At 54.3% G+C, this 17,045-nt stretch overlaps 1 protein-coding gene across 5 annotated transcripts in view; it reads left to right on the top strand.

Annotated features, from left to right (window-relative positions):
• RASAL1 (RAS protein activator like 1) overlaps positions 1–17,045 on the top strand; it is a 115,928-nt gene that overhangs the window by 55,112 nt on the left and 43,771 nt on the right. For all 5 annotated transcript variants that reach the window (XR_014714218.1, XM_084648795.1, XM_084648796.1 and 2 more), the window contains exons 9-12: positions 520–637; positions 4,015–4,168; positions 7,851–7,915; positions 10,062–10,174. Coding sequence is in view for 4 of the 5 variants with exons in the window: in XM_084648795.1 (XP_084504921.1) it covers positions 520–637; positions 4,015–4,168; positions 7,851–7,915; positions 10,062–10,174 (450 nt within the window). In the remaining variant the exon portion in view is untranslated. The remainder of the gene's footprint in view (positions 1–519; positions 638–4,014; positions 4,169–7,850; positions 7,916–10,061; positions 10,175–17,045) is intronic.

The raw sequence follows: 17,045 nt of genomic DNA, 5'->3' as shown, positions 1-17,045 counted from the left end.
GAAATAGTCCAGCTCTGGGTGACCTCTCTCCTTATTGCCATTCATCCTGCCTTGAAATGGGAGCTTGAAAGGCTTGGCCAGATGAATGGAAAGGTCGCTGGATGCACTGACGCCAGCATGATTCACCCACAGAGCCCGTGCCGAGGCAGAGCAGTGGTGGGACAGGACTATGTTCTTCCACTGGTGGAAACACACCAGTGCCACGGGGTGGTGCTGGGCAGGGCGCTGATAGCAATCGGCACAGCCCAAGCCCAGTGAAGGCTGAGGTTTTACCCCATGCCATTGGGCTGGAAGGAAAGGTGAGGAGCAGAGGGGGAGCAGTTAAGGACAGAGGGGATCAGGCTCATCTTGGGAGTTCTTGGCTCTGGGTTTTTGTTGGTACTGGGTGTAGATTCTGGTTGCTGTGCTGGCGGGCTGAGCTGGCTAGAACCAGGTTGCACATACCGGCTCCCATGTGCTGGTTTGCACTCATTCCACGCACGCTTGCCCATGTGGGTGGTGTCTCGGGTGTCATTGCAGAGGAAAGCTGGGGGCTCTGCGGCTGAGAGTCCGACTGGCTGAGGACAGGATCCTGCCCTCCATGTACTACCAGCCCCTGATTGAGCTCCTGGTGGAATCCATCCTGTGCCCTGCTGAGGTGGGTACCAGCCCGCCTAGCTCATTGTGCATGGCCACCTGACTGTGTCTGCGTCCAAGCCACATGCAGACAGCACACACGGGGGGCGGGGGAGGGGGGGGGGGATGGGAAGGATGGGATGGGGGAGATGCGGGAAGGAGGGGAATGGGGGGTGGGGGAGATGGAAGGGAGGAAGGGAAGCCGTGGGCATCCTCAGTTTGCTTTCTAGTTCCCAGGCCCCTCACTCATGCCACCAGGGGGATCTGAACAGTTCCTTGCTACTGCGGTGTTTGTGCCCCAGCAGTAGGGTTGCCAACTTTCTAATCGCACAAAACCAAACACCCTAGTCCCCACTTCCCCGAGGGCCCCCCCGCTCACTACATTCCCCATCCCTCGGTGGCTTGCTCTCCCCCACCCTCACTCACTTTCACTGGGCTGGGGCAGGGGGTTGGGGTGCAGGAGGGGGTAAGAGCTCTAAATGGGGGTGCAGGCTCTGGGGTGGGGCCAGAAATGAGGGGTTCAGGGTACAGGAGGGGGCTCCGGGCTGGGGCAGGGAGTTGGGTTGCGGGAGGGGGTGAGGGCTCCAGCTGGGGATGCGGGTTCTGGGGTGGGGCCGGGGATGAAGAGTTTGGGGTACAGGAGGGGCTCCAGGCTGGGGGGTGGGGCTGAGGAATTCAGAGTGTGGGAGGGGGCTGTGGGTTGAGGCAGGGGGTTGGGATGTGGGAGGGGGTGAGGGCTCTGGGGTGGGGCCGGGTATGAGGGGGTCAGGGTTGGGGGGGCTCTGGGCTGGGAGTGTGGGCTCTGGAGTGCAGGAGGGGGCTCCAGGTTTGGGGGAAATCAGGGCTGGGGGTTGGGGTGCAGGAGGGAGTATGGGATCTGGGCTGGGGGTATGGGCTCTGAGGTGGACCAAGGATGAGGGGTTTGGGGTGCTGGGAGGGCTCAGGGGCTTAGAATCATAGAATATCAGGGTTGGAAGGGACCTCAGGAGGTCATCTAGTCCAACCCCCTGCTCAAAGCAGGACCAATCCCCAATTTTTGCCCCATATCCCTAAATGGCCCCCTCAAGGATTGAACTCGCAACCCTGGGTTTAGCAGGCCAAGGCTCAAACCACTGAGCTATCCCTCCCCCACTTGGGCAGAATCCCAGTCAGCAGCACAGAGGGGCTAAAGCAGGCTGCCTGCCTGTCCTGGCTCCGTGCTGCACCCCAGAAGCGGCCAGCAGGTCCAGCTCCTAGGCAGGAGGTGTGGGGGCAGGAAGCTCTGCGGCACGCACTGCTCTCACCCCCAGGCACCAGTGTGGAGCCAGGGCTTAGGCAGCATGCGGCGCCCCATGGCCCCCCGCCTAGGAGCCGGACCTGTTGGCCACTTCTTAGGCGCAGGACAGGTAGGGAGTAGCCTGCCTTCGCCGGGCAGCACCGCCATCTGGACTTTTAACAGCCCGGACGGCGGTGCTGACCGGAGCCGCCAGGGTCCCTTTTCAAGCAGGTGTTCCGGGCAAAAACCGGACACTTGGTCACCCTACCCAGCAGTTGCTGGCTGACCCCTCTATAGCAGCGCCTCTGTCCTGCAGGCCTGCAGCATTTCCTCCTTAGCCTGCACTTCATCTCCCAGCCGCCTGGGGCCTGCAACGATCTGTCCCTTGTCATCCCTGTGGAGCCCTGGTAGCACGGAGCCACTCACCAGCACTGCCTGATGGCTCTGCAGGAGTGGGGTAGCACCCGACGGGCGTGTTAATCTGAATGAAGATTAAAGCAGAGAGCAGCTGTCCCCAAGCCTGTACGTGTGTGCAAACGTGTGTGTGCAGACATGTGTGTGTGTGCAGATGTGCGTGCAGCTGTGTGTTTGCACGTGGATGTGGACGTGTGCTTGTATGTTTGTGCACGCGAAGTTTTGTAGTGTCACTGAAGCCGCAGTGGCAGGCAGCTCTGGTCACCGGCTGCATGTCACTGCCTCTGACCAGGGCCTGTTACGACTTGGGGGCCGTCAGGGTGAGCAAGGGGGGCCGGGATCTGGTTCATGGGTTGGCTATTGTTGTTAGGACAACTGTGATCATGCACAAGGTTCAATAGCCAGTGGCAGTGAGTCTTAGCTACCTTCCTTTTCCTGTCCTGCGCTTGCCCCCAGCCACGATTTCTCCACAGGGCTGTTCTGATTCCGCTGGCCCCCTCTGTGCCCTGCTGGCCCCGCTTCTGGAGAGTCACCACACCACTCTGGGGCTGGGGTCACATGGTGATGCAGCAGCCAGCCAGTGAGCGGGGCAGCCTGGGGGTGGCTGTGTGCTCTCCGATGTGGCAGTCCCCTCTAGCCTGCTGGTAGTGCAGGCTGCATGCTGCAGGCTTCGCAGCCAGAGCCCTAGGTGCTCCCGGGCCTGGGTTCACTCTGCAGGCTCCAGCCCTTGTGGCTGGGCTCCGGGGGCACGCCCAGGTTCCGAGTACAGCAGACAGCCCTTCTTGGGCCAGGTGCAGGCTCAGTGCTTTGGACGGTTGCAAACAAGCCCAGCCCAGCCCTAGGGGCCGTGCAGTGCAGGGGTAACAGTTGCACACCCCTGGGAGGGCTCCTCAAGCCACTACCCTGTGTCCTGCCAGCAACAGGCTTCAGCCCTGGCTCTGCAGCTGTCCACTGGGCAGCCAGCTTCCAGGCTGCTGGGTGCCTCGCACTGGCCTTGCCTGGCCTCTACACTGGGGTGATGGAGCCTGTTGCTGGCTTGAGGCTGGGCTTCCCGGAAGCCAGTAGGAAGCATCGGGACCATACACCTCTAGCATCCTGGCCTCACCCAGGGCTACCCAGCCAGGGTGAGATGTGCCCTCTGCCCTGCCCTGCAAGCTGAGGGAGGTAGGGAGAGCGCTGGGGGCAGGAGACAATTTCAGGAGGGGCAGACGTTAGCTGGCAGCAGGCGGGCGCTCGTCCCAGGGGAAGGTGGAGGGGGTGCCGGGAGGAGGAGGAGCCCAGGCTGGAGCCATAGACAGGGTTCTGTCCAGGGCCTTGGGGGCAAGGGACTGGCTATGCTACAGAGGGTCACGGAGCTGGGGAGGGGGCTGGGTGCTCAGCTGAGCTTGTGGTTCTGCAGGGTCAGCCTGGCCGCGCGATCCAAATGGCCTGTCAGCTTCCATCCCCGCTGCACCCCACATCTGTCTGAAAGCTTCCTCCGGGGATGGGGGTCAGAGATGGACCCTCCTGGTGTGTGGGGGCACAGCAGGTCCTTGGGGAAGAGAGGATCTCCCTGTGTGGGGCAGAGGGGCCCCACTTGGTGTGGGGCAGAGAGAGCTCTGGGGATGGAGGGCATAGAGGCCCTTGTCGGTGTGGGGCAGAGGGGGCTCTGGTGCGGGGGCTCTGAGGGTCTCCCTGGATGGGGCAGATGCATGCTGGCCAGACAGCATCGCTGCTCTGCTGTGCGGCAGGAGGAGGACGTCAGCCCGCTGGCCTTGCTGGAGGAGATCAGCTCAGTGGAGAGCCGGCAGGACGTGGCCACGAAGCTGGTGAAGATCTTCCTGGGACAGGGCCTGGCGGTGCCCTTCCTGGACTACCTCAACCTGCGGGAGGTGGCCAAGACCAGTAAGTGCTGCCCCACAGGCCTGGTGGCGAGAGCCTGGCCCAGTACCTTCCCCACGGGCTGCTCATCACTGCCAAACCTCATGGCACTGGGCATCACTGTGGAGTGCCAGGGCCTGGACTGAGGGAGTTCCCAAAGTGATCTGGGGTGCTCCATATGGAGGGAACTCGCTGCTGCTTGCCTGGTGTTCGGGGTGGGGGTGGGGATTCTCCTGTGCCACACCTAGACCAGGAAAATCCGGGGGAGGGAGGAGTTAATTGAATACCCATTGAGCCCATTTCCACACCTTACCTAGCACCCAGGTACCAGTTAGTATCGATACCTAGGTACCTGTGACACTAGTCCCAGTAAGCATTGGTACCTGTGGCCCTAGCTACCAGCAGGTATCAGTACCTGGCCCTTGTGACCTTAGCTACCAGCTGACATTGGTACCTGCCTCCATGCCACGCCCCTGTGCATTTCCCTGGGCACTCATCTCTTAGGTCTTTTGCTTGTGATTCCAAGGGAGGACCATCTGAAGTGAGCCCATCCTCTGACACCAAGGCAAGCTTTTGAATTCAGACTGGCCTTGGGACCCACAAAGGAAGGGGGGCAGGAACTCCCACTCCTCTATTTCCAAAGGGCGGGGCTTGCTTCCCATTCTCCCGCTCCTGATCTCAAGTCTGTAGTCACATGGCAGGCGGGGGAGTGAGGGGGCAGCTACCAAGACCTCCTGCCCCCTTCCAACTGTTCCAGGCCACGAATAGACCTTGCTTCAAACTCGGAGCCAGTCACCTGGTTTCCTGTCATAACTTCATGATTGGCTCCTCTCCTCACCGTAGCATCCTTCTTTTGGTACGAATATACCATTGTGTTTCCATGAAAACCCCAGGCTGCCTGGTTTGGAGGCAGGGGGTGGCAGAAAAATGGAATATGGGCCAGAAATGCTCTGATCAAACCTGGGTTCTGACACTTGGCAACATTTGGGAGCTGGAAATAGGCAGGTTTGGGCCGGAGCATAGGAGCTAGGTCTCCCCATTGAAACTTAATGGGGCAAGGAGAGCGAAGGGTCAATATGTGTGGAAACAAACTCCTCCCCACTCATTAGGAGCAGCTGCATGTGAGACAAGCATGGTAGATGGCACCATGGGACACAGTGTGGCCTAGTGGATAGATCACTGGATTGGGAGACAGGAGACCTGGATTCTGTTCCTGACTCTGCCATGGACCTACTGGCTGCCTTTGGGCAAGTCACTGCCCCTTGCCATGCCTCAGTTTCCCCTCCCACCCTTTGCATGTCTTGTCTATTTACAGTGGGACACAGGGACTCTCCCACATTCTGTGTCTGTACAGCACCTAGCACAGAATGGTTCCGAGCTCAGCCAGGGTCTTTAGGCCCCAGCATAAAACAAATAAGAATTATGATGACTTCACCCCCAGGTATTTGAAATCTGGTTCCGCATGTAATGATTGTCCTTTCTCTGTAATGGGCTGGACCAAACTCTACATCCCAGCACCACTGAGCTTTGCAGGGTTTGTGATCGAGATCAGAACTGCATATCTGGAGCCACATTGGTGAAAGTTCCCCTGTCACTTTGTGAACACTCACAGGGGAAAATCTGCAACATCCCGTGACCCTAGTACCAGTGAGCATTGGTACCCATGGCAATAGGTACCAGGGAGTATGGGTACCACGGGGTATTAGTATCTAGATACCCGTGCCCCAGGATAGCGTTGGGGATCAGTGTCTAAAGTGCCCTGGCCCTGGATAGGATCAGTGTCTAAGGTACTCTGCCCCTGGATACCAGTGGGGATCAATGTCTAAGGTGTCCTGCCCCTGGATACCGGTGGGGATCAGTGTCTAAGGTACCCTAGCCCTGGATACCAGTGGGGATCAGTGTCTAAGGTGTCCGGGCCCTGGATACCAGTGGGGATCAGTGTCTAAGGTGTCCTGGCCCAGGATACCGAGGGGGATCAGTGTCTAAGGTGTCCTGGCCCTGGATACTGGTGGGGATCAGTGTCTAAGGTGTCCGGGCCCTGGATACCGATGGGGATCAGTGTCTAAGGTGTCCAGGCCCTGGATACCGGTGGGGATCAGTGTCTAAGGTGTGCGGGCCCTGGATACCGGTGGGGACCAGTGTCGAAGGTGTGCGGGCCCTGGATACCGATGGGGATCAGTGTCTAAGGTGTCCGGGCCCTGGATACCGGTGGGGATCAGTGTCTAAGGTGTCCGGGCCCTGGATACCAGTGGGGATCAGTGTCTAAGGTGTCCGGGCCCTGGATACCGGTGGGGATCAGTGTCTAAGGTGTGCGGGCCCTGGATACCGATGGGGATCAGTGTCTAAGGTGTCCGGGCCGTGGATACCGATGGGGATCAGTGTCTAAGGTGTGCAGGCCCTGGATACCGGTGGGGATCAGTGTCTAAGGTGTCCGGGCCCTGGATACCGGTGGGGATCAGTGTCTAAGGTGTGCGGGCCCTGGATACCGGTGGGGATCAGTGTCTAAGGTGTGCGGGCCCTGGATACCGGTGAGGATCAGTGTCTAAGGTGTCCGTGGCTCTGGTACCAGTGGTATTGGTTCCACCAGGTCTAACATGGGAGCTACTCCAAGGGCAGTGCTTCTTTTCAGAGCAGAGGTAGTGACTGGGCGTGCTCCTGGCTGCCTGCCTCTACCTACGGGAGGAAGCAATTCAGTTGGGCTTGGCCCAGTTCCAGCACCAATGCAGTGAATCGCTTGGCGTCTGCCCAGGACTGAGCTCACGGCCTGGCTACGTGGTGGGGAGAGAGGCCATTTAGAGAAACCCTTGTGGTGGGAATGGACTAGATTAAAGTCCAAATTCCCAATCACGCCTTTCCAGCTCTTGGGGCAGGGATAGAAGGGTGGGGTAAGGTGACTTTAAGCTATCTTTGGGATCCCTGTATTCTGGAGCCTACCCAGCTCCCAGTGCAACTCAGACCCATCTCAGGGCTGCTCTAACTTACCCTGCTTTGCGTGGCAGCCAGTGCATAGCCATAGCACTGGCCACTCTGCTCACACCCCTATGCCAGGAGTGGGGCTCTGCATAGCCCTTACGCCACCCTAGATGGCCAGGGAGGTCACTTAAGCAGGGGAGTTCTCGGGCTTTCCTCCCCACTTCACACTATCAGAGTCCAAGGGCCTTAGTGTGACCAGGGATAAGGCCCTGGTTCTCTTCCCTGGGACCAGCCTTCCAAAGTAAGAACCATGGCAGGGTTCTTGTCTCCATTTGCTGTCCCCTCACTTCTTGCTGGCTTTCCAGGGCACTGCCCCCCTTGCATGTGACATGGCTCCATCTCTGCTGGGATCCTCATGCATGTCTCCCCTGCTGTCGCCTGAGCTGCACTCCCCAGTCCTATGCTCCCCTCCCCTCCCAGCCTCTTCTCTCTCTCTGCTGGTGTGAGCGCCTTCTCCCCTGCAGCTCCTGCTGCCTGAAGCAGCCTGCCTGTCTCCACCCCTTCTTCTTGGAGACCCATCTGCTCCCTGCTGCTAGCACCTCTCAGTCTCTCAGTCCCTGTGCTGCTGGCCATAGGGCTGAAGGCTCTGAGTCACTGGATAACATCTTTGCACCTACCCCCCTGCTGTGCCTAGCTGATGCCATGTGGGATGGAGGCTGTGTGAAAGGCACTGTGAAAACGCAATGTGGCACAGGTCCCGGCTGGGTTATAAATCCATTTTCTTTGCTTCCAGCTGATCCGAACACACTCTTCCGCTCCAACTCCCTGGCCTCCAAATCCATGGAGCAGTTTATGAAGGTGAGTATGGTGGAGAGTGTCACAGTGAATTCCGGGAAAGCCGGTGTTAGTAACTCTGATCTGTGCCATACCTCAGCATGCTCAGGGCCCCTCTTCCATCCTCCTCCCTGTGCAGCCTGTGAAATAACACCATGAGAAAAGTGACATGCTGGTCCGAGCACAGAGCTGGGAGCCAGGAACTCCTGGCTAGTTCAGATTCCAATTGTGGTGGCCTCAGGCAAATCTCTCTGTGTCCTTGTCTGTGGGATAGGCGGTGGATACAGGGAGCTGGTTGTCTGCTAATATTGATCTGCCAGGGGTGTGCACTGGCCATGAGAAGAGCCCCAGAAGGGCTAAATTTGGGAGTTTGTCTTCACTAGACTCTTGTGTCTCCTGGTAATTGATTGCCAATGAGTTTGGGGTAGTTAACAGCTTTGTGAAATCACCCCACATGTTTCATCCCAGTTTGTTCTTTACCCCAAGGATCACAGGGGTTAATGGGCAAAATGTCCAGTGGAGACATACCCTGAAGTGTTTATTCAGGGCTTATCTACACACGCAGCACGGCAGCAGTGCCGCTGCACCACGGCAGTGCATCTGGTGAAGACGTTCTCTGCTGAGGGGAGATCAGCATAATAAACCCACCTCTGCAAGGGGCGGGAGAAGCTGTTTTACCCTGAGGTGAGCTAGGCAGGCCACTCTTGGAGGGGTGTAAAGTGCTGATCGCCGGCGAGCACTACGGGGGCCAGGATTTCCTGGTGAGGTACCCATCATGCATCAGTAGCGTTCTCTCACTGTAAAGACCCCCTCTCTGGCAGCGAGGAGAAAGCTGTTCTCTCCTTCCCCACTGTCATCCTCAGCTGGGCCTACTGGTCAGCTCACAAAGAGAGCTGTGGCACCCCTTTCAGTGGCATTTACTGGCCTAGCTTCCCCTTTTTCCCGTGCCCCAGGGATCCCCTTGCAACCAGCTTTCTCCATCAGAGAATGGCAAGCATCGCTCCTTACAGCTCCAAGAGGGGGTGCTAGGAAGTGACGTGAGGCTTCAACAATCCCCTGGAAGGCAGGTTAGGGTCAAACCTGGGGCTTGTCCCTTGGGTTGCAGAACCTGTAATGAGTGGCACTCTCCAATTTCTCCTCCTCATTTCTCCTCTCTGTATGTTCATCCTTTCTAAATTAGCTGTTAGCAGTCAAGCAAGAGATCTTGGAGTCATCATGGATAGTTCTCTGAAAACATCCATTCAGTGTGCAGCAGCCGTCAAAAAAGCCAACAGAATGTTGGGAATCATTAAAGGGATAGATAATAAGACAGAAAATATCATCATGCCACTATATAAATCCTGGTACACCCACACCTTGAAAGATGTGTGCAATTCTGGTCGCTCCATTGCAACAAAGATATATTAGAATTGGAAAAGGTTCAGAGAAGAGCCACTACAATGATTAGCGGTGTGGAACGGCTTCCCCACAATGAAAGAGAAAAAAGTGTAACTGTTTAGCTTAGAAAGAGCCGACCAGGGGAGGATATGACAGAGGGTGATACAATCATGCCTGGTGCGGAGAAAATAAATAGGGCAGTGTTATTTACCCCTTCACATAACACCAGAACCAGGGGTCACCCACTGAAATAAATAGGCAGCAAGTTTAAAATAAACATAAGGAAGTATTTCTTCACACAACACACAGTCAGTCGTGGAACTTGCTGCCAAAAGTGAAGGCCAGAAGTGCAACTGGATTAAAAAAAGAATGACATAAGTTCGTGGCCAGATCCATCAATAGCTATTAGCCAAGATGGGCAGGAACGCAACCCTATGCTCCAGGTATCCCTAAGCCTCTGGCTGCCAGATGCTGTTTTGTTCACTCCCTCTGAAGCATCTGGTATGCCATTGTCAGAGACAGGACACTGAGCTAGAAGGACCATTAGTCTGACCCAGTCTGGCCTTTCTTTCTTTCTTTCTTTCTTTCTTTCTTTCTTTCTTTCTTTCTTTCTTTCTTTCTTTCTTTCTTTCTTTCTTTCTTTCTTTCTTTCTTTCTTTCTTTCTTTCTTTCTTTCTTCCCTTTATCCTCCTTCTCCCCTTCCCGATCTCTTCCTTCCTTCTTGCTTCCCCCATTCTCTCTTGTCCCCTTCCACTCCCCTCCATCATTCATCCATTTTCTGCTGTCTCTGCAGGTGGTAGGGATGCCCTATCTCCATGAGGTCCTGAAGCCGATCATAAACCGGATCTTTGAGGAAAAGAAGTATGTCGAGTTGGATCCATGTAAGATTGAGCTGAACCGAACCAGGTGAGTGTGAGAGCAGCAGGGATCCATGCCAGGGCCTGCTGGGATAAATCTGGAGTGACTCCAGTGGCTGCAGCGGCGTGGGTCTGTATCCACGTTGCCAGAGCTGAGACCAGGATCTGCCCATAGCACCATCCATTCAGGGGGAAATAGCTAATGTCACAAACCAAGTTGTTTGCAGATACTTTTCCATAGCAAGAACTAGCTGCTCAGAGAAAAACCCCAATTCGCCCTTCCCCAAACAAAACTGATCTCCCAGGAGAGGCAAACTGCTAAAGGTAAATCTCACACATCTAATTGGGTCTGGTCTAGATGAGGACATTGCCCAGTGAGGTGCCAGCTGGCACTGGAAGCCTTGGGGTGCTGGCAGCACCCTGCCTGGTAAATGGCATTCTCTCTTGACTGAGCTGAGTGTCTAGATCAAGGCTGCATTCTGAGAACGCGAGGGGCTAGGGATGCACATGGTACCTCACTGCAGTGCTGACGATCATGAGTGTGAGTGCCACACTCTGAGCAGCCTGATGCCAGTGTCGGGCTGGATGGAGGGAGGAGCTTAATAGCTCCTTCTGGGCTGGGATTTGTGTTAGCAGCGAGTCCTCTGCTCCCTGTGCTGAGATGGGAGCACAGTGGGCTCGGGTTGCAGCGTATGCCCTCCTTTATCATCTCACTTCTAGCTGATGCACAGCGTCTCTTGTCCCACACACATGCCCACTGGAGTCCCCCAGCCTGGGGCATGCCAAGCAGCAAATCCAGCATAGGGATCTATTATTTCAGAAGGTGGAGAAAGCTACTAGGGGAGAGGCTGTTCTAGATTTGATTTTGACAAATAGGGAGGAACTAGTTGAGAATTTGAAAGTGGAAGGTAGCTTGAGTGAAAGTGATCATGAAATGGTTCTAAGGAATGGTGGGAGGGAGAACAGCAAAGTAAAGACACTGGATTTCAAGAAGGCAGACTTTAGCAAACTCAGGGAGTTGGTAGGTAAGATCCCATGGGAAGCAAGTCTAAGGGGAAAAACAATTGAAGACAGTTGGCCGTTTTTCAAAGAGACATTATTAAGGGCACAAGAGCAAACTATCCCACTGCATAGGAAAGATAGGAAGTCTGGCAAGAGAGCACCCTGGCTTAACAAGGAGATCTTCAATGATCCAAAAATCAAAACAGAGTCCTACAAAAAGTGGAAACTAGGTCAAATGACAAAGGATGAATATAAACAAATAACACAAGTATGTAGGGACAAAATTAGAAAGGCCAAGGCACAAAATGAGATCAAACTAGTTAGAGACATAAAGGGTAACAAGAAAATATTCTACAAATACATTAGAAGCAAGAGGAAGACCAAGGAAAGGGTAGGCCCATTACTCAATGTGGGGTGGGGTGGGGGAAACAATAACAAAAAATGTGGAAATGGCAGAGGTGCTTAATGACTTCTTTGTTTTGGTTTTCACCAAGAAGGTTGGTGGCGATTGGACGTCAAACATAGTGAATACCAGTGAAAATGAGGTAGTATCAGAGGCTAAAATAGGGAAAGAACAAGTTAAAAATTACTTAGACAAGTTAGATGTCTTCAAGTCACCAGGGCCTGATGAAATGCATCCTAGAATACTCAAGGAGCTGACTGAGGAGATATCTGAGCCATTAGCGATTATCTTTGAAAAGTCATGGAAGACGGGAGAGATTCCAGAGGACTGGAAAAGGGCAAATATAGTGCCATTCTATAAAAAGGGAAATAAGGACAACCTGGGGAATTACAGACCTGTCAGCTTAGCTTCTGTACCTGGAAAGATAATGGAGCAAATAATTGAGCAATCAATTTGCAATCATCTAGAAGATAATAAGGTGATAAGTAACAGTCAGCATGGATTTGTCAAGAACAAATTGTGTCAAACCAATCTGATAGCTTTCTTTGGCATGGTAACAAGCCTTCTGGATGGGGGAAAGTGGTAGACGTGGTATATCTTGACTTTAGTAAAGCTTTTGATACTGTCTCGCATGACCTTCACAAACAAACTAGGGAAATGCAACCTAGATGGAGCTACTATAAGGTGGGTGCAAAACTGGTTGGAAAACTGTTCCCAGGGAGTAGTTATCCGTGGTTCAGTCATGCTGGAAGGGCATAACAGGGATCCACAGGGATCAGTTCTGGGTCCAGTTCTGTTCAATATCTTCATCAATGATTTAGATAATGGCATAGAGCGTACACTTACAAAGTTTTCAGATGATACCAAGCTGGGAGGGGTTGCAAGTAATTTGGACGATAGGATTAAAATTCAAAATGATCTGGACAAACTTGAGAAACGGTCTGAAGTAAATAGGATGAAATTCAATAAGGATAAATGCAAAGTACTCCACTTAGGAAGGAGTTGTCAGTTGCACACATACAAAATGGGAAATGACTGCCTAGGAAAGAGTACTGCAGAAAGGGATCTGGGGGTCAAGTGAGTGGACCACAAGCTAAATATGAGTCAACAGTGTAACACTCAAAGTATGAAAAAATACCTCCTCCCACCCCACTCTCCTGCTGGTAATAGCTTATCTAAAGTGACCACTCTCCTTACAATGTGTATGATAATCAAGGTGGGCCATTTCCAGCACAAATCCAGGTTTTCTCACCCCCCCCCCACACACAAACCCACTCTCCTGCTGCTAATAGCTTATCTAAAGTGACCACTCTCCTTACAATGTGTATGATAATCAAGGTGGGCCATTTCCAGGTAACCTATTTCCCCTTGTTTTTTCCTACCCCCCCCCCCCGATGTTCTTGTTAAACCCTGGATTTGTGCTGGAAATGGCCCACCTTGATTATCATACACATTGTAAGGAGAGTGATCACTTCAGATAAGCTATTACCAGCAGGAGAGTGGGGTGGGAGGAGGTATTTTTTCATGCTTTGTGTGTATATAAAAAGATCTTCTACACTTTCCACAGTATGCATCCCATGAAGTGAGCTGTAGCTCACGAAAGCTTATGCTCAGATAAATTGGTTAGTCTCTAAGGTGCCACAAGTCCTCCTTTTCTTTTTGCGAATACAGACTAACATGGCTGTTACTCTGAAACCAGTGTAACACTGTTGCAAAAAAGCAAACATCATTCTGGGATGTATTAGCAGGAGTATTGTAAGCAAGACACAAGAAGTAATTCTTCTGCTCTACTCTGCGCTGATTAGGCCTCAACTGGAGTATCATGTCCAGTTCTGGGTGCCACATTTCAGGAAAGATGTGGACAAATTGGAAAAGGTCCAGAGAAGAGCAACAAAAATGATTAAAGGTCTAGAAAACATGACCTATGAGGGAAGATTTAAAAAAATTGGGTTTGTTTAGTCTGGAGAAGAGAAGACTGAGAGGGGACATGATAACAGTTTTCAAGTACATAAAAGGTTGATACAAGGAGGAGGAAGAAGAATTGTTCTTCTTAACCTCTGAGGATAGGATAAGAAGCAATGGGCTTAAATTGCAGCAAGGGAGGTTTAGGCTGGACATTAGGGAAAACTTCCTAACTGTCAGGGTGGTTAAGGACTGGAATAAATTGCCTAGGGAGGCTGTGGAATCTCCATCATTGGAGATTTTTTAGAGCAAGTTGGACAAACTCCTGTCAGGAATGGTCTAGATCAATGGTTCTCAAACGTTTGTACTGGTGACCCCTTTCACACAGCAAGCCTCTGAGTGCGACCCACCTTATAAATTAAAACCACATTTTTAAAATATATTTAACACCATTATAAATGCTAGAGGCAAAGTGGGGTTTGGGGTGGAGGCTGACAGCTCACAACCCCCCCATGTAATAAGCTCACGACCCCCAGTCTGAGAACCCCTGGTCTAGATGATACTTAGTCCTGCCATGAGTGTAGGGGACTGGACTAGAAGACCTCTCAAGGTCCCTTCCAATCCTGTGGTTCTATGATCTGTCAGGGGGAGCTGTGATTGGTGCTGCTATGGGGCCTGGTGTGTGGGACTGGGGGCCACACTGCATCAGGTTAGGGTAACCACTGGTTGTGTGGCTGGTGGAGGCCTGGTTGCTCTAGGCCAGGGGGTCCTGCCATAGTCTTAGGGCAAGTATGGACCTCAGAGCAGAGCGAAGGGGCTGGGATGGCGCCGGGCGGCTGTGCTGGAACATATGAGCAGTCAGGCCAAAGGGTCCGGCAGGGAGTGAGAGGACTGGGGGAACTAGTTGCCTTGGATGCTCGTGGTGCGTGCATGTGGGAGCCGGGTGTAGCTGAGAGGAGAGCACAGGTGCGAGCGGTGTCGCTGGCTCCGGTGTGGGGGGGGTTGGGCGCATTCCAGTTAGAAAGGGCAAATCAGGAAAACAGTGACACATGGAAGCTGCTGTAATTCACGGTTCATTTTTCCCACTTAACAGTGCTAATTAAAGCAGAGAAAAGTGAGTCTGAAAATAACCCAGTAGCCTCCGGGGACCATACACACAGGCAGGGCAGCATCCCCCCATCCAGGGAATTGTGATGGACTCTTGGGTTGCAACTCTGAGGTCACCTCACTCCCCGGTCTTCTGCTGCTATGCTGAGATTGGAGGGGGAAGGAGAAGAAATTAACCCTTTGCCCTCCAGTGCCTGTGGCATGAACTCCCCTTCTCCCAGAGGGCCACCCAGGTAACTCGGGAGGGGCTCATCTCCTCAAAGACCACGTGGCCCAGATAGACCAGAGCAACTCCCGCCCCTGAGCGCTGGCCACGGGAGTTCAGCATTTCTCCGGAGGGGAAGGCTGCTCTGAGCAGGCTGGAGCATGTGTGGCATTGTCAGGGTGCTGCTCTGCCCTGAGAGGAGATGGGTGCTGGGTTCTGCCCAGCCTTCCCTTCATCCCTGGGCTGCTGGCTCAGCCCTTCCCAGCTCAGCTGCAGCGTAGTGGTCTGTACGAAAGGAGCAAGCAGGCTCAGCCCAGCCACTAGAGGGCAGGCCTCAGCCATTATCGGTAGCTCTAATTGGCCCCCGATCAGCCATCTCCTCAGAGGGGCCATGGACATGGGAGTCCCCCGTGCTGGGCCGGGGCAGTGAGGCAGTGTGTGTGGGAGTTTGCCCTGCACCTGCCTCTGCTGCACCTGGTCATGGGTAAATTGCAGTTTCTGCTTTCCAGCACCATCAGGCTAGCACTGAATTGACTCAGCGCCCGTGCGAGGAGCCTGCCAGGGACTAGCTGGTGGTGCAAGCTGCTGGGGCATGGAAGGAGCTGGGTCTCTGGCGAGCTGAGTGCATCACCGAATTAGCTTTTCTCGCCTGGCCCAGGGAAAACTGCTTCTGGGGAGAGGCGAAGGCTTGCCCCCTTCCTGGGGCAGAGCACAGGGCAGCAGCCAAACACATGCCCTAAGTGGGAGGCAAGGATTTCACCGGCTGAGCTCCTGGCTACTGACTGCAGGGTCATCGGGGATGATTCTCCTGATAAAAACAGCCCCCTAGCCCTATTCCCAGACATGTCTGTCATGACGGGAGGACTCACCCAGCCCCATGGCCATAGGGGGCCGGGGCTGGCACAGGAGGGGGGTTATTGTGGGTACTTAGGGTGTGCTAAGCACTGATCAGCTATAAGTGAAGTCATCCCCTGCCCAGGGGAGTGTCTAAGCCTCTCACCCTGCGGCATGCTGGGTGGCTTCCAGGAGCCCAGAGCCGGTGGAGGGAGCGGCTGAGCATTTTGAATAACAAACTGCATCTGTGCATGAGCAATTCTTCACCAGCGAGGGGCACCGGAGGGTCTGTAGATTCTGACTCCCACAATCTGCCCAGTGTGGTGAGCCCACCTTAGCAGGGGAACGGAGCCCCTGGGTCCAACAGTCTCACTGCACCTGAGCCAGTGGGATCCTACAGCTTCCCCACCCCTGCTGGTCTTCCCGGCTCCAAACCCGGAGTCATCGTGCTTGGCTTTCCCTGTGTGACCCCAGCTCTCCTGGAACCCCACAAGCCAGCCCAGTCCTCCCAGTATTTCCCCTGGAGTCCAGACAGGGCCGTTCCCAGGAGAGAAACAGCTCATGCTGGTTGCTAAGCAACACCATCTCAGGGATGCTGGAGCAGAGAGGAGGCTACTAGCCCTTGACGAATGGTGCACAAGGACTATGTCTTGAGGGAGTTGCTCCTCCATGGTGATTCTCCATCTCTGTGCTGTGCTGGCCACGCTCAGCAGGGTGTTTGTGTGGGGATGTGGGCTTGGGGGGCTCAGGAACAAGGCCCTTAGGGTATCCAGACTACATTCTTAGTGACATCAGTATGAACGGACTTAAAGCCACATGTGCAAGGCACATACCAATGACAGTCTTGTGCCAGTGACACCATAGGCGCCAACTTCTGCTGGCACCGGTGGGTGGTTGACCCTCCTCACCCCAACTCCATCCCACCCCACCCCCTCCCACCCTGCCTCCGCCCCCATTCCAACCCCTTCCCCAAAGTCCCTGCCCCTATTCCAACCCCTTCCCCAAATCCTCACCCTGGCCCTGCCTCTTTCCCGCCTCCTCCCCTGAGCGTGCCACGTTCCCGCTCCTCCCCTCTCCCTCCCAGAGCTTGTTACACTGCGAAACAGCTGTTTTGTGGCGGCGAGCGCTGGGAGGAGAAGCAGGGACATGGTGTGCTCAGGGGATTAAGTGGAGGCGAGGTGAGGTGGGGGGGCAGGGAGCTTGGCTGCCGGGGGGTGAAGAGCACCCACCATATTTTCCCTGATGGAGTCGGTGCCTATGAGTGACATGATGGAGTTTGCTGAGCTGGGTGTGGGCCGGGACAAGGAAGCCCAAAGCTGAATGCCATGCTAGGGCCCCATTGGTTTAGATGTCCAGACACACAGTGAGAGGCAACAGTCCCTGCCCCCCAGACAAGACAGAGGATTGCCCCAGCTTAGCCAAGAAGATGGACTGATTTGTCCAAAGTCACACAGGAGATCTGGAGTC

This window comes from Lepidochelys olivacea, assembly GCF_965140295.1.
Source record: "Lepidochelys olivacea isolate rLepOli2 genome assembly, chromosome: 15".
Taxonomy (NCBI): domain Eukaryota; kingdom Metazoa; phylum Chordata; order Testudines; family Cheloniidae; genus Lepidochelys; species Lepidochelys olivacea.
The sequence above is the reverse complement of the archived record's forward strand: the minus strand, read 5'-3'. Positions and strand labels throughout refer to the sequence as shown.